At 42.9% G+C, this 21521-nt stretch overlaps 2 protein-coding genes across 5 annotated transcripts in view; both read right to left on the bottom strand.

Annotated features, from left to right (window-relative positions):
• Positions 1-19345, bottom strand: part of UBAP2 (ubiquitin associated protein 2) — a 133755-nt gene extending 114410 nt beyond the window's left edge. Inside the window, exon 1 of one of the 4 annotated variants that reach the window (XM_046022437.1) lies at positions 19293-19345. The gene's annotated coding sequence lies outside the window, so the exon portion shown is untranslated. Of the gene's footprint in view, positions 1-15176; positions 15215-18964; positions 19047-19292 lie in introns of those variants that run through there. The other 3 variants (XM_046022436.1, XM_046022439.1, XM_046022435.1) reach the window with 3 other exon arrangements.
• On the bottom strand, positions 4628-5549 carry LOC123952858 (very-long-chain (3R)-3-hydroxyacyl-CoA dehydratase 2-like). Its single transcript, XM_046022441.1, is given in 2 exon segments — positions 4628-5486; positions 5488-5549. Coding segments are annotated over 2 exon segments (762 nt in total). The 5' UTR covers positions 5535-5549; the 3' UTR covers positions 4628-4771.
• Positions 19346-21521: the final 2176 nt, after the last annotated feature.

The following is a 21521-nucleotide window of genomic DNA, read 5'->3' as shown; positions in this document are numbered from 1 at the left end:
AAGGGAAAAGCAGGCTCCACCCTGAGCAGGGAGCCCAACACGAGACTCAATCCCAGTACCCTTGAGATCTTGACCTGAACTGAAGGCAGATACCTAATGACTGAGCCATCCAGGCACTCAACACAAGGTCTCAAACTGTTACTTTAAAATCATCTGCAGGGGCACGTGGTACGTGGCTCAGTTGGTTAAGCCGCTGCCTTCAGCTCAGGTCATGATTCCAGGGTCCTGGGATCAAGCCCTACATCGGGCTCCCTGCTCAGCAGAGAGCCTCCTTCTCTTTCCCCCTCTGCCTGCTACTCTGCTTACTTGTGCTCTGTCAAATAAATAAAATCTTTTTCTTCCCCAAGATTTTGTTTTTATTATTTGACAGACAGAGATCACAAGTAAGCAGAGGCAGGCAGAGAGAGAGGAGGAAGCAGGCTCCCCGCTGAGCAGAGAGCCCGATGTGGGGCTCCATCCCACGACCCTGAGATCATGACCTGAGCCGAAGGCAAAGGCTTAAACCACTGAGCCACCCAGGCACCACAATAAATAAAATCTTTTAAAATCATCTGCAGTGGGGCACCTGGGTGGCTAAGTTAAGCATCTGACTCAATTTCTGCTTGGGTTGTGATTTCAGGGTCATGACACTAAGCCCACTGTGGGGCTCCACGCTGAGCATGGAGTCTGCTTGAGATTCACTCACTTTCTCCCTCCCTCATCCTGCTCACGTTAAATAAATGCATTCATTCATTCCTTTAAAACAAATAAAAATTAAATAAATAAAATCATCCTGGGATGCCTGAGTGGCTTGGTGACTTAAGTGTCTGCCTCCCGTCCATGTCACGATCCTGGGGTCCAGGGATATAGTACCGGCTCTGTGCTTAGGTGGGTAGGCTGCCTCTCCCTCTGCCTGCCTCTCCCCCTGCTTGTGTTCTCTGACAAATAAATAAATAAAATCTTTTAAAAAAATAAAATGAGGGGCACCTGGGTGGCTCAGTGGGTTAAAGCCTGTGCCTTCGGCTCAGGTCATGATCCCAGGGTCCTGGGAGCGAGCCCCGCATCGGGCTCTCTGCTCAGCAGGGAGCCTGCTTCCTCCTCTCTCTGCCTGCTTCTCTGCCTATTTGTGTTCGCTGTCTGTCAGATAAATAAATAAAATCTTTAAAAAATAAAAAAATTTTAAAATAAATAAATAAATAAATAAAATGAAATAAAATCACTGCATTATTTTTAACTCATTCATGGGTTTTATTTGGGGTGAGGGAGGCTTTCCACCAAGCCCTTGAGTAGTTTAAGCCCTCAAACCTTGATTTTCAGCACTTTGCATAATGACTTCTAGGCTAGAGACCACCTTACCCACCTGCCAGCAACTACTTATGTCAGCATGCATTTTACCAGGGAGGGAGGGAGGAAAGGAAGGAAAAGAGTGCCTACTTCCTAAGTATTAACAAAATAGTGGTAATAAATTGCCAGGTGAATGGCCACATCTCCAATTCTCCTGTCCCTAATCCTACTTTAATGTGCCTTTTTCCCAACCAGGCTCAGTTACATTAGTCCTACCTATCCTCTCTGGAGAGAATCAAGTGAAGTCTCAAAAGAGTCATTAGAAAAGGACAGACAATACCAATAGCAGTTTAGTCTGTAATAAAAACAGACATGTTTTTTTTATTTTTAGTAGGCTTCATGTCCAACGTGTGGCTTGAACTCACATGCTCTACCAACTGAGCCAACCAGGCGCCCAAAGACAGAAATGTTTTTGTAATTTTTTTGTCTTCACACCCTCAGTCCCATTCCATCCCAACCCTCCAACTCCACATCCATCAGAGCAAGATTAACTTCTCACTAGTGGCTCTGTCCCAAGGCCTTCTGAGGGAAAAAGGTATGCAGGGGAGATGGCTTCTCCTTTTGGCTTATCTCCTCTTCCTAAGACCCAATCAAAAGGGAAAGAAGGATGTCAAATCACAGGCTAACTGACCTCACTATCCTTGGGAGCCAAATATTTCTTTTAATCAAGTTATATTGACCACAACTAATACCAAAAATCAAGAATTTTATTCTTGATACTCTAAGCCAAAACATCACCCAAACCAAAATGTCAGTTTAACTCATTTATCTTCAAGCACAGAAAAGCCAAAAAACAATGGTCAACAAAGGAAAAGCTCCGAAATCCAAGCTGTGAAAAGAACATCAAGAAATCCCATATACAACAACACTCAAAAACGTTACCTTGTTCAATTCATAATCACTTGAAAGTTCTAGTTCATACCTCACATTAATTTATTGTTTTGGTTTTGGATAAAGTGGCATCTCTACTAACCATTCTCATATAGTAAATTAGATATTACTGCTAAAAATGATTATATCCCAACCATACTTTCACGGGAGACAAAACTTTACAAACTCCAATTCTTTTTTTTTTTTTTTAAGATTTTATTATTTGACAGACAGATCACAAGTAGGCAGACAGGCCAGCGGGGGTGGGGGGGGGGAGCAGGCTCCCCGCCGAGCAGAGAGCCCAATGTGGGGCTTGATCCCAGGACCCTGGGATCATGACCTAAGCCGAAGGCAGAGGCTTTAACCCACTGAGCCACCCAGGTGCCCCACAAATCTCCAATTCTCAGCTGAAGACAGATAAGCAAGAATGATTTCAAGTTATTCTCATTTTTCACATCTATGCATGAACCATTTAAACATTTGACAATTGTTATAAATACAAATTATCTCACAACTGATTTATAGAAGTTCAGTATACCCATTATCAAACCATTCCAAAGCAGCTATATAATCTGTAGCTATTACTTTAAGCCAAAACTATAAATACTGATTTTTAAGTACTTCAGACCCACAGTTTTTCATTACAGTTCTCCAACCTTCCTCATGAATCCAGAATATAGTCTTGAGTTGTTTGTTTTAAAAAAAAAAGCGTGGGGCGCCTGGGTGGCTCAGTGGGTTAAAGCTTCTGCCTTTGGCTCAGGTCATGATCCCAGGGTTCTGGGATCGAGCCCCACGTCCGGCTCTCTGCTCCGCGGGGAGCCTGCTTCCTCCTCTCTCTCTGCCTGCCTCTCTGCCTAGTTGTGATTTCTGTCAAATAAATAAAATATTAAAAAAAAAAAAAAAAAAAGCGTGGGTACCCAGTCAGTTAACTTCTGCCTTTGGCTGAGGTCATGGTCCCAGGGCCCCAGTAATGAGCCCCACATCAGGCTCTTCTGCTCAGTGGGGAGTCTGCTTTTCCCTCTTCCTCTGCCTGCTGGTCCCCCTGCCTGTGCTCTCTGTCAAATAAATAAAATCTTTTTATAAATAAACAAACAAATAAATAAAATGTATTTTTTATTCTCATGGCAACATTATTACCATTTCACTCACCCCAAAGCAACTTTTTTTAAAAATGTCAGTTACCTGAAGAATGTATCTTTCAAAACATAGTCATGCAATCCATTCAAATGTTAACACACTTGTCACTTACACACCAGGATCAGTTTTTTTCTTTTTTTTTTTTTCTGTGTTTAAAATTTAATGCACATCTGAACTTGGGCTTTACATTTTCATCAGCTCTCTCTTGAAGAGTCTTAAATGCACAGTTGAGCAATTAAATGGTATGAAAACATGACAGTAATTAGACAAGGTCCACATGACTCAAGTATTTCTTAGCTCCAACACATGGAGATGATACTGCTTTTAGCTCATGTCTGCCCAACTGGAACACTTCACTGCTCTGGACTTACAGCCTGGTGGGAATTACACAGGACCATAATTAGGCAAAGTATCCTAACAGAAGAGTTGAATGAAATCTAAAAATAAAGTAATAAGGGTGTAGAAACCTTTTCCTAAATGTTCTTCAGGTCTGTATTTCTAAAGTAACACCTTCCATGTGCTTTCAATTACAAACTCTTTACCCCTTATGTGACTTGCCTGGCTTTGGGTCCCTAAGGGAGAAGAGCTATGGGTAAATACTCAGAGTCGTTCTGAGAAGGACTACATGGTGAAAGGTACTTGTCATTTACCAGCAAGTGAGCCTTCCTTTTCTGAGAACTGTCACTGGGTTAAAATATGATTGAGACTGAGCCCTAGATAAGACAGGTTCTCTACGAAGTACACATACTTAATAAATTCAAGCACGTTCCTCAGTGGCAGGCAGTAATGACTCAACTGAAAACAAACAAAAGTGTTCTAGTTGTTTTCCGGTTACAGGTACTACCCCAAAGCTTCACAGACATATACGTGGTATAATTCATTCACTAGGTAGGAGGGGAGAGGTCCCAGCCAGAACTTCCTAACATTCCAGAGAACAAAGTTTGCCGCTTCAAAAATACGGTTTCCAGCATGCAGTCAAGCACTTTGGAAAGGGAATGTGAAACACACTGCAGACTGGAACGGAACTCTACTGTGAGGTGGGCATTTGGTGGGTCCAACTTCCTCACTCCGACTGTAACTCTCAGGTAGTTAGTGTTACAGATCTTACTAATCACATACATGGAGGAACCAGGCAGCTCTACAACGGCCAGATCCCCTTCCAGCGCCTTTAGAAATACTGGGAACATCTGGCTCAAAGAGCATGCTGGAATGGACTGGTCAGGATGTTTTATGTAAGAGTTGCTGTGGTGGTTGTTGCTGTTACTGTTGTTTTAAATAAAATCCCAGGCCTGTGTGACACTGGATTTTGGTTTTTATTTTTTTAATATTTTTAAAAATAGTTCTTACTTATTTCCTAAGAAACGTATTGGGAACTCAAAAAGTCTGCAGCATTTTTTGTCATTGAAAAGTTTGTTTTTTGGGGGTACGCAGGAAGCAGGAGCTAGTCAAATTTCTTGTGTTCTTCAGTATGAGAAAGGACCTTTCTTCTCTGGTGTATCATGTGGAAATATAACTGGGGAAAAATTGGAATGTAGGAGATCATTATCAGAATTAGGAATGCATAATAGTCAAAGGAAAAATTATATTTGTTAGGTAGACTGATGGAGTACAGGCCAGCCTGTCGGACAAAGGGCAAAGCGGCATATATTGTGAGCAGTTCTCCCGACACTCCCATTGGGTACAGCACAATGAAAAGTGTGTACCTGGCCCATTTGATGAGATAAGGCAGATGGTTTAATAGACTGAAAGTATAAAAGGAGTAACAGATAATTTCTGTCATTGTCCAGGCAATAACATACAGGAGGACACTGTCTTCACTCTGCACCTCTTTGACACTATGTGTTACTGCCCATATCAGAAAAACTCTTGACATCACCTGGAAGGAAGTCAGGACAACAGAAGATGGAACGATTCCTACTGCACAATGTAAAATCTCTAGTAAGGCTCCAGTTTGGAAGAATTTCAAAGGCTTTTCAATGGAATAATAAAGGCTATGATAGCTACCCTTAGCCAGGTATGCTCTGACCAGACCAACTGCTATAACCAGCCACCCGGCCGTCATCACCACATTGTAGATGACCAGATACGCCGTGGCCAGAGGACCTGGGCCCTTCTTTTTCCGAGCACTGCCCGCTTCGCCGGCTCCGGCCCGGCCCCCCCCCGCCATTCCCCTTCGTCGCTGCAGTCGCCGCCGCTGCCGCCATGTCAAGCGACCGGAACACGCTCTCCTTGCGCGAACACCGCCGCCCGGACAAGGCACCAGGATCAGTTTTCATTCAAATACCAAATACAAAAGTCCTTAATAAGGAAATCTTCCACCACTACTATTGAGAAATATTCCTTATCCTTTTCCTTCTCACAAGTATGTGTATAAAAACCTGCTTAACTATTCTCTACATCCACATTAATCTCAAAAACAAAGGCTTACCATCCAAGCACTCTGGGAAACCACATGTTCTATCTTGTAAGCAATGACTATTTAAGCTGAGTATCTCAAAAAGATTACACTCACTGCCTCCACTTCCTCGATAAACATCTCCCTTTTAGTCTGGTTTCCCTCACCCTTACCCTGCTATTCCCTTCCTTAGATTTCTCAGACACAACACACGGTTCTCTTTTTTTCCCCAAATCCTCAACCGCATTATATCCTTCTCCCAGCCCTGACTGCTAAAACTGTTCAATTCTTGAGCACATTCTCCCTTCCCACAGAAATTCTATGCTCTGGCATCAAGAATTACCTACAACTTCAAAGCTAAAGTGAAAGACCTTGTGTTTCTCCAAAGATTCAGCACACATCTAACTGCCTACTAGATATCTAAACCCATTATGGAATTCATCCAAAAGCACCTCATTTGAAGACTTGGCAAAATTTTCCAGTATTTTTTGGTATTCCAGAGCTCAAAACCATTAAATCATTCTTTTAATGTCACCATTTCTTCTCAAACCCACTTAAGTCACAAAAGATGTAAGACCTTGGGGCACGTGGATAGCTCAGTTGGCTAGGGTCTGCCTTCGGCTCAGGTCATGATCCCAGGATCCTGGGACTGAGCCCCACACTGGGCTCCCTGCTCAGCAGGGAGTCTGCTTCTCCCTCTGCTGCTCCCCCTGCTGTGCACACGCTCACGCATGCTCTCGCTCTACATTAAATAAAAAAATTTTTAAGAAAGTTTTAGGGACGCCTGGGTGGCTCAGCTGCCTTTGGCTCAGGTCTTGATCCCAAGGTCCTGGGATCGAGTTCCATATCGGGCTCCCTGCTACACAGGGAGCCTGCTTCTCCCTCTGCTTGATGCTCCCCCTGCTTGTGCTTAATCTCTGTCTCTCCTCTCTCTGACAAATTTTTAAAAAAATTTTAAGACCTTATATCTATGCCTTCCTTTACAATTCTGTCTGTCATCAACTCAGTGTAAGTGCCTGAATTACATGTCAGTGTATTTAAAGCCGCCTTGTCTTCTAGGAATAAGTCATGTAGCCCTTGTCCAGTACTACTTCTGATATGCCAGTGTCACATATATAACCCAGCAATTATAAGGTAACTTCATCAATTATATTATTAGTAACTGCCTCCTCTCTGGCTCACGGAAACTTCGTATACTTGTCAGAACTATCTGAATTGTGAAACTGTGAGAAAATGGCCTGTTTAATCTTCTGTAACACTGCAAAAACCCATCATCTATTTACAAAACAACTCCTTGATAAAATACAAACTCTTGGGGCACCTGGGTGGCTCAGATGGTTAAGCATTTGCCTTCAGCTCAGGTCATGATCTCGAGGTCCTGGGCTTGAGTTCCATATAAGACTCCCAGCCTCAGCAGGGAGTCTACTTCTCCCTCCCCCTCGCGCTCTCTCTCTCTCTGCTCTCCCTCCACCATGCTATCTCAATCTCAAATGAGTAAATAAAATCTTACAAACAAAAACAAATAAAAACCTCTTTAATCCTTTCTGATTCCTACACTTTGGTCAAAATTGGCCTTGCCATCCTCCCAAATTGCACCTATTTTTTGGCCCTCCACCTTCCACAGGCATGTTTTCTCAACAGCATACTGAACATACCCCATTTTCTTATATTCTGTCCCTTAACATAAACAGCAATTACTCTCTACTTGATGTCCATAACTCCATGGAATTTTAGGGCATTTTAGGCCTACTTAACAGCAGCTTGAGTCCTCAAGTGTAATTTTCATATAATTTTATACCTTTCCTCTGACTCAGTTCTCACAGTGTTATCAATTGCCACTTTTCAGTGCTGTGTGCCTGACCTCCTCACAGAATGCACCTAAACTGGCAAAGGGCTTAGAGATCAGCTCACCATGCCGATTAAAACAGCTAGTAAAATCAGAGTGAATAACCAAAGCAGAGGCAGCATTTCTTTTAAATCCACAGAAACCAAGTCCAACTAAATGCCTGACTAAACTCCAACATATAAAATAGATAAAAGCAGGGCTCCGGGCTGGTTCAGTGAGTATATAACTTTTGATCTTGGGGTCCTGAATTCAAGGCCTATGCTGGACGGAGAGCTTACATAATTAGATAAACAGATAAAAATGCATAAAAGTGTAGTGGGGCCTAGTGTAACCAGGCACTGGCATTCAAGGGTGCCACCTGCATCTCCATCCCGTCATTTCCCATCCAGTGCAAACGCCCAGGTTTATGTACCACAAATGTGGACATTGTTTTACTTTTCATCCAGCACTTGGCTATATTCCCAGAGAGTAGTATTTCAGACAGGTGAAGTAGTACAGTTTTGTGATTAAGAACAAAGTTCTGGAAGGAGGATGAAGAACAAAGCTTTGGAAGTCACAAAGGCCTGCATTCTACAAATTACTAGGTTAGGTAACCCTGACCAAGTGCGTTACTCTCTCAAGCCTGGGAGGACCCCCAAACAGAATAAGGTACCTCAAATGCTTAGGCTAGGTCTTAATAGCTACCATAAATACCAGTGACTATAGTATTAATGTTCACTGACCACATTTGTTTCTGTTGATTTAATATCAACAGATATTAATACTGCCTATTGAATAAATAGGCAGTATTCAATCTCAAAATACTGCCTATTTATTCAATTTACTGAGGTATAGAAAATACATAAAGCTCACCCTTGTTAAGTGTAAAATTCAATTTTTTTTTTTTAAAAGGTTTTACTTATTTCCTCAACAGAGAGAGAGAGTACACAAGCAGGGGGAGCCTCAAGCAGAGGGAGAGGAAGAAGCAGGCTCCCCATTGAGAAAAGAGCCTGATGCTGGACTTGATTCCAGAACCCTGGGATCATGACCTGAGCCAAAAACTGACACTTAACCGACAGAGCTACATGGGCACGCCAAATTCAATGATTTTCAGTACTTACCAATTATACAAATATCACCAAAGGCCAACTACACTCCAATAAAATCCTTTGTGACACTGGTCATTTCTTTGTCCCACAGATGACTAGACTGTCAGAGTATATAAACTGGTTCATCTTATGCTAGCTATGTACTATTACAGCTGGGATTTTTTTATATTAAAACAATTAAATAGAGTGCCTCGTTGGTTCAGTCATTTAAGCATCTGCCTTGGGCTCAGGGCATGATCTCCCGGTCCTGGGATCCAGGCCTGTGTGTTGGGCTCTCTGCTTGGCGGGTGGGGAGTATGCTTCTCCCTCTCATTCTCCATGTTCTCCCTCTCTCTCTCTCTCTCTCTCTCAAATAAACAAAATAATTAAAAAAATAAAGAACAATTACATAGCACAGACTGTCTTTAAAAAAAACAAAACCACAACCTCTTCTGTGGTAATAAAATAGTGAAAGGCCTATATTTTTTCTTTTTTTTTTTTTTTTAAGATTTTATTTATTTATTTGACAGAGATCACAAGCAGGCAGAGAGGGAAAGAGAGGAGGAAGCAGGCTGGTCTCCAGCAATTCAAAGAAGCATTTCACCAAGAAACTTCGAATCAAAATGAAATGAGCCCCTGATTGGGGAAAAATTGAGACATTCAATAAGTTACTACTAAAAGCTGACCCAAAGAAAATAATGTGAGTAAACTTACAATAAGAGTAACTTTGGAATGCCTGCCTGGCTTAGAGAAGTATGCGACTCTTGATCTCAGGGTCATGAGTTCAAGCCCTATGCCGGGAACAGACCTCACTTGGAAATAAATAAACAGAACAGAATAACTTAGCTTCTGGCTGGTTCAGTCTGTACATGTGATTCTTTTTTTTTTTTTTTTAATATTTTATTTATTTATTTGACAGACAGAGATCACAAGTAGGCAGAGAGGCAGGCAGAGAGAAAGGGGGAAGCAGGCTCCCCGCTGAGCAGAGAGCCCGATGTGGGGCTCGATCCCAGGACCCTGAGATCATGACCTGAGCTGAAGGCGGAGGCTCAACCCACTGAGCCACCCAGGTGGCCCTGTACATGTGATTCTTGATCTTTTTTTTTTTTTTAATTTTATTTATTTATTTGACAGACAGAGATCACAAGTAGGCAGAAAGACAGGCAGAGAGAGAAGGAAGCAGGCTCCCCGCTGAGCAGAGAGCCCGATGTGGGGCTCGATCCCAGGACCCTGGGATCATGACCTGAGCAGAAGGCAGAGGCTTTAACCCACTGAGCCACCCAGGCGCCCCATGTGATTCTTGATCTTAAGGTTGTGACTTCAAACCCAACGTTGGGTGTAGAGATTATTTTAAAAAAAATTTTTTTTTTAAATCTCTAAAAAAATAAATAATAGGGACGTCTGGATGGCCCAGTGGGTTAAAGCTTCTGCCTTCCGCTTGGGTCATGATCAAGCCCTGCATTGGACTCTCTGCTCAGCGGGGAGCCTGCTTCCCTCTCTCTGCCTGCATCTCTGCCTACTTGTGATCTCTCTGTGTCAAATAAATAAAATCTTAAAAAAAAAAACAAAAAACTAAATGCCAGCAGTAGTTATCTTACTTATCAGATACTCTGACTGGCAATTATGCCTGATAAATGACAAAATAATCACTTAAATGGATTATCATTCAAGATTATTCTTCATGGACAATACATAAATAAGGGAAAGCAGAAACTCTGGATACTAACAAGTTACAAAAAGACATTTTGTGAACTGGGAAATCTAAACGTGAATTTTTATCAAGTACTATTGATATTATTCATTATATATATTCTTAAATAATTATTCACTTTCCCAGGCAGAATTAGATTATTGTTTTGTTTTGTTTTTTTAAAGATTCCATTCATCTATTTGACAGAGATCACAAGTAGGCAGAGAGACAAACAGAGAGAAAGGAAGGGAAGCAGGCTCCCGGCCAAGCAGAGAGCCCGATGAAGGCAGAGGCTTTAACCCACTGAGCCACCCAGGCACCCCCCGTTATTATTTTTAAGAGAAGCTCTTTCTTGTAAAGAGGTACTTCCTAAGGACATATTTAGGCATAAATGTTAAGATGTTTCACTTTACTTTCAAAACATTCAGCCTCAAAAGATAATGTGCAGAGGGGCACCTGGGTGGTTCAGTAGTTAAGCGTCTATCTGCTTTTAGCTCAAGTCATGATCCCAGCATCCTGGAATCCAGCCCCTGGTCAGGCTCCCTGCTCAGCAGGAAACCAGCTTCTCCCTCTTCCACTTCCCCTGCTTGTGTTCCCTCTCTCACCGTCTCGCTGACAAATAAACAAAATCTTAAAAAAAAAAAAAAAAAAAGAAGAAAAGAAAAAAAAGATAATGTGGGTAGTAGAAAGAAAAGTCAATGTAGCAAAATACTAAGTAGGGACTCCAGGTCAAAGGTATACATGTGTTCATAATATTCTTTCAGCTTTCATAGATTTGAAAAATATTAAAAAGTTGAAGGAAACCAAACAGAAAAAAATAATCAAAACTGCAAAAAGAACAGAAAAATAATAAACACAAGGCAAGCGAAGACTTTGATGCCAAAAAATATATACAAAATATCTGAAATTATAATCAACAATGACAGTCTTCATGCTCCAGTTGAAAGAGAATTTGGCAGGAGATAGCAGCAAAGCAAAATCCAGCTGTGTGGTGTTCATAAAAGGTTTATCTAAAATATCCCACTAGAATTGCCAAAAACATTTAAAAATTAAAGCAATACCCAATTTAGATAAGGACATGGAACTCTTATCAACTCACTCTTGAGAATTAAGTACTAATGTCTAAGGTGTTCATTGTATGCATGAATTAAACTTCTTCCCTAGGCTTCTAGAATGGTATCAATTATGTACACCCTCAAGAGAACTGAAAAAATCATCAATTTTCTGTGTTCTGTAGTTAAGATGAAGACCCTCTTTAAAAATGACTATACAACACAGCTTGGGATCACCTAATAAAGTTATACATACTACAAACAACCCAAAAGCTCCAGTCCCAGTTACACAGTCTCAAGAAATCAGTTTGTTTTGGGGGGAGGGTCAGGTTGTACAAATGTTCACAAAGAGACAAGTAAAAATTTCTAATCACAAGAAACTGGAAATGATGCAAACATCAATCACAATAGAGTAAGATGTAACATATCCTTACAATGGAGTACCACACTACTCAAAATGACTGACAGAATCAACATGAATGAATCTAAAACATTTCAGTCAAATAAGTATCAAAAAAAAAATTCCATTTAAAACAAGATTGAGGGGGGCCTGGCTGACTCAGCTGGTAGAACATGGGACTCTTGACCTCAGAGTTTGAGTTTGAACCCCACATTGTGAGTAGAGTTTACTTTGAACAGTTCAAGACTGAAAATGGCAATATTAAACTATGTATTATTTATGGAATAAAAATTCTAAAAATGGGGGCACCTGGGTGGCTCAGTGGGTTAAAGCATCTGTGCTCAGTTCAGGTCACGATCCCAGTGTCCTGGGATGGAGCCCCGAATCGGGCTCTCTGCTCAGCGAGGAGCCTGCTTCCCCATCTCTCTCTGCCTGCTTCTCTGCCTACTTGTGATCTCTGTCTGTCAAATAAACAAACAAAACCTTAAAAAAAATTCTAAAAAATGTTTAAAAAAAAGATATATATATTTTGTTTGTTTTAAGATTTTACTTGAAAGAGGGGCACCTGGTGGCTCAGCCGTTAGGTGTCTCCTTGGCTCGGGTCATAATCCCAGGGTCCTGGGATCAAAACCCTGATCAGACTCCCTGCTCTGCAGGGAGCCTGCTTCTCCCTCTCTCACTCCCCCTGCTTGTGTTCCCTCTCTCACTGTCTCTGTCTGTCAAATAAACAAAATCTTTAAAAAAAAAAAAAAAAAAGAAGAAGAAAAAGATTTTCCTTGAAAGAGAGAGCACAAGCAGGGAGAGCAAAAGGTAAGGGAGAGGAAGAACCAGCCTCCCCACTGAGCAGGGCGCCCCATGCGGGGCTGGATCCCAGGACCCTGGGATCTGAGCTGAAGGCAAGCGCCAAACCAACTGAGTCACCCAGGTGTCCCCCCCGCCCCCCGCCAGCAATAGTAATACTCTACTTCTTGGCTAGTCATTTTATTCTTGTTTTGGAAAACTCTACATGTGTTTTTATTCCTCATACAACTTTTTGGGTATGTATTCTCTATTTCTCAATAAAAATCATTAAGTATAAAAATATTATTACATTTTTTTAAAATATACACTTTACATAAAGAAAAAAAGATTTCTGGGGCGCCTGCGTGGCATCTCAACTCTTCATTTCAGCTAGGGTCATGTCTCAAGGTCATGGGATGGAGCGCAGTCGGACTCTGGCACGTGCTTGGGATTCTCTCTTCCACCCCTCACCCCTCCCCTCCCTCATTCATATATTCTCTCTCTCTAAAACAAATGAATCTTTAAAAAAAAAAAAAAGAAAGAAAGAAAGGGTTTCAAGGGCGCCTGGGTGGCTCAGTTAGTTAGCTGTCTGCCTTCGGTTCAGGTTGTGATCTCAAGGTCTAGGATCAAGCCCACATTGGGCTCCCTGCTAAGCAGGGTGTCTGTTTCTTCCTCTCCCTCCCCACTGCTCCTGCTCGCTCTCTCTCTCTCTCAGATTAATAAAATCTTTTAAAAAATTAAAAAAAGAATTTCTACTAAAATGTTAAACCATGATTAAGTCATTTTTATCTTTTGATTTTCTCAGATTTTCTAAAATGTATTTTCTTAGGTAAAACAGTAACAGACAGCCTGACCCTAAAAAACTTCCATAAGATGGAAATTTCAAAAGAGGAGGAACAAACTGATTTGGTCTAAAAACAATGTAATGGAATGCCTGTCAATCAATCCTAAAGCCAGTCTTTTTTTTTTTTCCCCTACACCCTATTTCACCTAAACCTGTATTTTTTTTAAGCCCACTTATTCTCTTGCTTAATGATTTGACAGTACCAAACACTCTTAGCAAATTAAAGATCACACCCTTCAAAGAGCGCATGTTCCAGCTAGGTAGACACAACACAGACAGCACTATGCACCTTGCCCAAGCCCATGAAAAGAGGTTGCAAAGATATTTTAGGTTTTCATCTGCCTGCCATGACAGCAGCATGTTACGTGGCAAGTGCTGGCAGAAGGTCTACAACCTCCTCAGTCGAGACTGAGTGTTGAGAGTTTTTTTGTATGGGGATGAAAGGGCAGAAGGAAGCAGAAAAATAAAATGGAGAGAAAATAAAGGGAAGAGAAATAAACATTTTAAAAAGAAAGAGGGAGGGAGCAAGTGGAGAGAATTAAAGAAGACAGAGAGGGAGAAAAACACCATTAACAAGAAACAATTCTGAGCTCCTAAAATATCTAAGAGTGACCTGATAAGATTGAGATTACATGTAAAAAATTTAGAGTAATGTTCTGAGTATTACTGGACTGTGGACACACCATGTAACTTTATTCTTTTTTTAAAGATTTATTTATTTGAGGGGCACCTGGCTGGCTCAGTGGGTTAAGCCCCTGCCTTCAGCTCAGGTCATCATCTCAGAGTCCTGGGATGGAGCCCAGCCTACTTGCCTCCCTCTCTATGCCTGCCTCTCTGCCTACTTGTGATCTCTGTCAAATAAATAAATAAAATTAAAAAAAAAAAAGATTTATTTGAGAGAGAGAAATAGGGAGAGAGAGAAAGAGTGCACACATGCGCTGTGCAAGCAGTGAGGGCAGGGGAGGAGAGCAGATGGAGAGTATCTTCAAGCAGACTCCCAACTGAGCCCAGAGCTAGAAACAGGATCTCCATCCCTGGCCCCATGAGAACACAACCTGAGCCAAAACCAAGAGTCGGATGCTCAACAGACTGAGCCATTCAGGTGCCCCCATACAGTATAACTTGAAAGTTCCTATGTGACCCTGATATGAGGAAGTGGAGACGCAATGTGGGGGGTTTGGGGGGTAGGAAAAGAATAAATGAAACAAGATGGAATTGGGAGACAAACCATAAGTGACTCTTAATCTCACAAACTGAGGGTTGCTGGGGGGAGGGGGGCCGAGAGAGGGGGGGTGGGGTTATGGACATGGGGGAGGGTATGTGCTATGGTGAGTGCTGTGAAGTGTGTAAACCTGACGATTCACAGACCTGTACCCCTAGGAATAAAAATACATTATATGTTTATAAAAAAATAAAAAAAATTTAATAAAAAAATTTTTTAAAAAGTTCCTATGTGACATCTTGGTAAAAACAGATTAATAATAACAACTGTTAATAGTAAGAAACAAGGCTGCAGCAACGGTAACTTGGAACTAAATCCAAATGAAAGATCTCCTCTATGAATGAAAATCTTCTCATAAAATTTTATGTTTAGACCCATTCAAATATAAGTTCTATTGCTTTCAGAGTTCCAAATGAAGAAAAACAAGCCACACATTCCTAACAACTTTTCTAAGAACTCTGCATAGTCTTAAATGAAACATCTACTCCTTTAAGCCCCATTTCATAAATTCCAAATAGATACTAAGTTCCAATTCAACTGATTTTATCACCCAGTTTGAAAGTGAGTTATCCAGGGGCGCCTGGGTGGTTCAGTCGTTAAGCGCCTGCCTTCAGCTCAGGTCATGATCCCAGGGTCCTGGGATGGAGTCCTCCATTGGGCTCCCTTGGGGGGGGAGGGCGTGGTGCTTCTCCCTCTCCCACTCCCCCTACTTGCGTTCCCTCTCTCGCTGTCTCTGTCAAATAAATCTTAAAAAAAAAGAAAGGAAGAAAATGAGTTATGTGAAAATTAAAACTCACTCTAGCATACATGCCATGTCAGCAACAAATTCACAAACCTGGTCTTCAAAAATCTATGACAAAAAAATTTTTACCTCAAATAAATTACCTTTTTCCCCCCACATTTTTTATTTTGGGGATACCTGGATGGCTAGGTCAGTTAAGCATCTATCTGCCTTTGGTTCAGGTATGATCCCAAGGTTGAGATCAAACCCTGCAACAGGCTCTGTGCTCAGCCTGAAGTCAGCTTGAGATTCTCTCCACCCCTGCCCCTCTCCTCACTCACATCCTCTATTAAAAAAAAAAAAAAAAAAAAAAAAAGTTTTATTTTTAAAAATTAAAAACAACAGCAATAACAACAACACCTAAACCTGATTCATTTCGTTCTTGGGCTTTAAAAAAAAAAAAAAAGATTCCATTCCTAAATACCTGAGTTGAGTCAAAATTATTTCAGAACTAACCCCAGGCTTATGTCGTGATATTCCCTCTAAGTCTTCCCTCTCTTTGCCTTCGTGTAAGTCACATCTTCACTCTCCTACGGGTTGGGGAGCGGGGGGTGGGGGGGGGTGGGGGGAGTAACACCTATCAGTGATCCACCACCTTACCAGTCAACACAACCAGTGCCATACACGCCACACTCCATTTACTCAATTAACGAAGAGCCAACTAATGACCTCACAGGATTAATAAACAAAATAAGATGTAAGAAAGAGCAACTTCACAATCTGTGAATTCATGCAGACTCCTTTTGAGCAGGCATTCCTCAAACCTCTTCAACAGACTTACACTAAAACCAAAAAAAGTAGGGCGCCTGGGTGGCTCAGTTGGTTAAGCAACTGCCTTCAGCTCAGGTCATAATCCTGGAATCCCCGGATCGAGTTCCACAGCAGGCTCCCAGCTCCACAGGGAGTCTGCTTCTCCCTCTGACCTTCCCTCTCATGCTCTCTCTCAAATAAATAAAATCTTTAAGGAAAAAAAAAAGTGTCTTATAACAACAGCACATCCTAAGTCACCATTTTTAAAAAGGGTTTGGGGGCGCCTGGGTGGCTCAGTGGATTAAAGCCTCTGCCTTCGGCTCAGGTCATGATCCCAGCATCCTGGGAATGAGCCTGCATGGGGGGGGGGGGGGGAATGTCTCTGCTCAGCAGGGAGCTTGCTTCCTCCCTCTCTGCCTGCCCCTTTGCCTACTTGTGATCTCTGTCAAATAAATAAATAAAATATTTTAAAAATTTAAAAAAAAAAGGATTCGGGACTTGAGGCACCTGGGTGGCTCAGTGGATTAAGCATACAACTCTTCATTTAAGCTCAGGTCCTGATCTCAGGGTTGTGGGATCAAACCATGGGTGGGGCTCCACACTCAGCAGCAGCCTACTAGTTCTCCTTCTGCTCCTCCCTCCCATCTCATCCCCCCTCCTCCACTTGCACACAGCCAAGCTCTCTAATAAATACATAAAATCCTTACAAAAATAAAATAAAAAGGACTGGGGAATCAATACTTCAAGACTTAACACTTCCAAAGTGAAGGCTTCACTTCATACCAGTTCAAAACTTCAACACTGGTTTATACTTTCTACATGTAGTGTACTGTTAAAGGAGTAGAGAGAGCAACCAGTTCCTTCCCATGAAAACACAAGGGCCTACTGAAATTAACCATGTTTCTTCATTTTCTACCATTTCTCCCTAAACAATAAAAGTCACTCAGGCTAATACCAAGAGACACTGCTGGTGAGCACCGCACAGGCTGCCATCAGTTACCAGGAAAGGGAAATGAGGTGTTATTGTTGTTCTAGCCTTGTTCTAAAGGCAGCTCCATGTGACTGCTGCTGGCACAGCCCACATTTAAAGAGAGAGAGGCTAGAGGAAACCAGAACAGCAGGAAACAGGCAGGAGAGGCAATTATCACAACCCTTTCCCATGGCCTCATTTCCATGCCACCATTTCCAGCTGTATTTCATACACAACAAAAAAACTCCCGTCTCTGAACTGTTTCATTTCTGAGGGTCAGAAGCAACATGGAAGCAAATGGGAAATCAGAGCTGTGGAAAACTAGCAAGACAGAGATGGGGGAAATCTCATCACCCATGTGAACCAGCCTTAATGAGGAAAAATCACATGGAACATACTGGAGATAAGTAGAAGAGCAATGTGGGAGACTAATCAGTTCTGCCTAAAGGTAAGTGTTCACAGCAACAGAAGGATGACAGATCCAGCCAAGGGGTCCTGCAAGTACATAAGAGATACTGGTGGACTATAAAACTCTATGGTCTCCATAGAGTGGAATTTATTCCCTTTCCTGAAACAGTTAAGTACCATGCCAATCTAGGCACCCAATACCGAGGATACAAGAGAACTTAGGTATTAGGTCCATCTTCCCTCCACCTGTATTAGACAAAATGACACTAAAAATTAGGACGTACAATGCATGAGAAAAAGTGAGGAATACACTACGGACATAACTCTTGGTTTAAAAAGTACACCATAAACGTTAATTAATAATTAATTAAAAGTATACCATAACTGAAGAGAAAATATAAAAGGCCTGGGTTCACCCAAGAAGTTAATTATATGCCCTTTGAATAAAAGATGTTTGGATACCTTAAAAAGACTATCGAAAGCTCTCAACTGTTATTGTACAAAAGGGCTAAAGATAATAAGCCCAAATACTAACAGATCATATACCTCGAATATAAGCAGAAACCAATATCCAACAAAGGTAGTGGTGAAGCTACAAGATTATGTCAAACAGGAGGGATCAACTCCTAGAGAGCAAGGATAGGAGACCAGAGTGGCAGCACTTAAGATGCCCTGGCAAAAAAATAAGATTGAAAACCGAGGGGAAGAGGTGGAAAAGCCAAGTGGGAAAGTGATTCAGAGGCAAAGGAAACGGAAATGTAATTCACTAAAGAGAGAATAACACAGAACTTTGGTTTACAGGGTGCTCTCAAAACTACATTAAAAAACTATGATAAAACCAGACTAGAGGGACCGGGACTGAAGAGAAAAACTGAGTCCCCAAGACTCAGTTAACACCAAAACCTCCCAGAATAAAAAGGAGTAGAATCTAACTATTCCTCCGGGTAAACCGAGAAAGGTTACAGTACGCAGAAGTTGGGCTCTAAGATGCCCAATCCCAAGACTAGCGACAGGCGTGAAAACGGAAAGATGGTCAGGATGGGAAGCATCAGCGCGGCGCGGGAGCTCCAGCGGACAGGCAGGCGGGGACAGAGGTGGGAGAAAACCACACCCTCTAGGGCAGAAACCCGAAGGGGGGGGGGGAGAGGAAGGCGCCCCCTGGGGTTGGGTTGGGCCAGGCCGACTATGACTGGGGTAGGCAGGAAGAAGCACAGGACAGCCCGCACAGAGAGGAAGGAAGGCGCCGGGCCTGGGCATACTGGGGACGCCTGAAGCTGACGAGGGACGCTTTTGGCCCGGTCTTCAGGAGTGGGCGCTGGGGCAGTATCAAGAGGGTTCAAGGAAAGAAGAGCTAAACCCAGGACTAAAAAACGCACACTGCCACACTCAGGGTTCTGGAACATGAAAGGAGAGAGAGGGTGCCAATTACCGCTGCTGTTTTCGCTGGACTCGGGACCAACCACCTCCGCCGCCGCCGCTCGTTACCTGCCAATGTGCCTCTTACAAAGCGGCGGCGGCGGCAGAGGCGCCCCGGCTCGTCACGTGACCTTTGCGTCACGCGCGAAGGAGGAGCCACTACGCGACGCTCGTTCCCGGCCCATCAGCCCGCCCACAGAGCATGTTGCTTCCTCCAGCCTCCCGCATGCCATCTAGAGAGGCCAACAACACCGAGGTGCGGTTAGGCACCGGGAAGGAGCAAATAAGGGAGATCTTATAAAATTTCTCGTACTCAGAGTTGTCAAGAGGCTAGTACATACCGTATCCAGAATGCCCACAACTGCAGCTTGTCGCGCTGTGATGACCTCATAAGGCACCACGAGTAGCTCCCCTGCAGCCGCCTTCCTCTCATCACGTGACGTGGTCCAACCATCCAAAACAGGCCTAGCTCCCCTTGCGCGGGGGGAGGGGGGAATACTATCGCCAATATGCTGCACAGCGAAAGTACCTACCACCGCAGCCTTTCCCTCGCGGGTTCATAGACCTTGCATTTATGACTTAGTGCCGAGGCAAAGCCGTGAGGGAAAACGGACAGTACTGACTTCTGAGACTAATACCAGTGGACGCTGCTTGCCAGGCGCTGAACGCGGTTCCGGCTGGGAGATGTAGTCCCGGCGGGGGATGGGGTTCCGCTACTAGGTTCCCAGTCTCGCGCTCCGCTCCGCCCTCTGCGCGGGAAAACGCCAACGGCTACCCCAGGTGCAGCATCGTGGAGCAGGCTTCAGTAGAAACTTACCCAGGGCAGATGGGCCTCGGGGCTTCTGTCTTATTAAATGTGGGCCTTGAATTCTTTTACCAAGTCTCTTATGCGTAAATTGATTAACATTTATTGATTGTTTACTGCATGTCAATACAATTTTTAAAAGATTTTTTTAAAAGATTTGTTTATTTGACAGATAGGCAGAGAAGCAGGCTCCCCGCTGAGCAGAGAGCCCGATGCGGGCTCGATCCCAGGACACTGGGATCATGACCTGAGCCGAAGGCAGAGGCTTAACCCACTGAGCCACCCAGGTGCCCCTCAATACAACAGTTTTTACTAAATCTTAAACCCCTTGAGGCAGGGATTGCTCCCTGTAAAGAAAGGCTTAGGGGCACCTGGCTGACTCAGTAGATAGAGTATGATAGTCTTTATGTTGGGGTTGTGAATTCGTGTTCCACCTTGAGTGCAGAAATTACTTAAAAAATAAAATCTTAAAAAATAAAAAGGTTGAGAGGTTGAGTTGTTACTAGCTGAAGAGAACCAAACCAGATTTTCTGTCTCCAAACAATAGTCCTCCTCTCAGATCTATTTTAACTCCAGGTATTAAGCATAATTGAAGAGATAATACTTTATACTTGTGGCATAGTATTTTGGAGTTTTGTGTGTTTTTTTAAGATTTTATTTATTTATTAGAGCGAGAGCGAGAGCAGGAGCAGGGTGGGAGGCCAGAGGGAGCAGGAGCAGCTGACTTCCCGCTGAACCAAGAGCCTAGTGTGGGGCTCCATCCCAGGACCGTGAAATCACGATCTGAGAGAAGGCGGAGCTTAACAGACTGGGCCACCCAGGCGCCCCAGTATTTTGGAGTTTAAAGTAGTTCCTCGTTTACTGACCTAGTTAATTCTCAAAGGCAGTATCTCAGGCTGGTTAGGTACACGGACTTTGGCCTTACCTCAATTTGAGCTTCTTTCCTTTGCAATAACACCACTTCACCAGGTAGTGAAAATTAAATGAGATCATGTAGGGGCACCTGGGTGGCTCAGCTGTTTAACCAACGGCCTTTGGCTCAGGTCATCATTCCAGGGGCTGGGACAAGCCCCGCATTGAACTCCCTGTTCATCAGGGAACATGCTTCTCCATCTCTCTACCCGCCGCTCCACCTGCTGGTGCTCTCTCAAATAAATAAAGGAAATATTTAAAACAAATAAATAAATGAGGTCATGTAAAGTACCTGTTTGGCACATAGTTAAATCCTCAATATGCAGTAGTAATTACTTTCACACCCAGTATGTACCCTTTGGGCACAGCAGATAACAAACAAAGGTTGGGTGGGGGTCGGGGGGAGCCTGGGTAGTTCGGTGGGTTAAGCGTCTGCCTTGGCTCAGGTCATGATCTCAGAGACCTGGGATGGAACCCTTGGGGGGGGGGGGGGTTCCTGCTCAGCGGGGAGTCTGCTTCCCCCTCTCAATCTCTGTTCTCTCTGGCTTGCTTGCTCTCAAATAAATAAATACTTAAAAATAAGGTGGCTATGGTGAGTTCTATGATATGTTAAAAAAAAATTTTTTTTAAAGTAAGGTGGGAAGGGAATTAGCATACACTGATCTTTATGCAGGACACTATGCTAATTATCAACTAACACCCTAGTTACTAATAGACGGTTGTAGGTTAAATTACTTAATGAATAACAATTGAAACCTTAACAGTCCTGCTCAGTTCAGGGGAAGCCTTTGTTATACATCTGAATTGATCAAAGAATGCTCAGACTGAAACAAAAATTACCACGACCATTCAT

Source organism: Meles meles, chromosome 11, assembly GCF_922984935.1.
Source record: "Meles meles chromosome 11, mMelMel3.1 paternal haplotype, whole genome shotgun sequence".
NCBI lineage: Eukaryota > Metazoa > Chordata > Mammalia > Carnivora > Mustelidae > Meles > Meles meles.
Note: the sequence above shows the minus strand (reverse complement) of the source record. Positions and strands in the feature narration are given on the sequence as shown.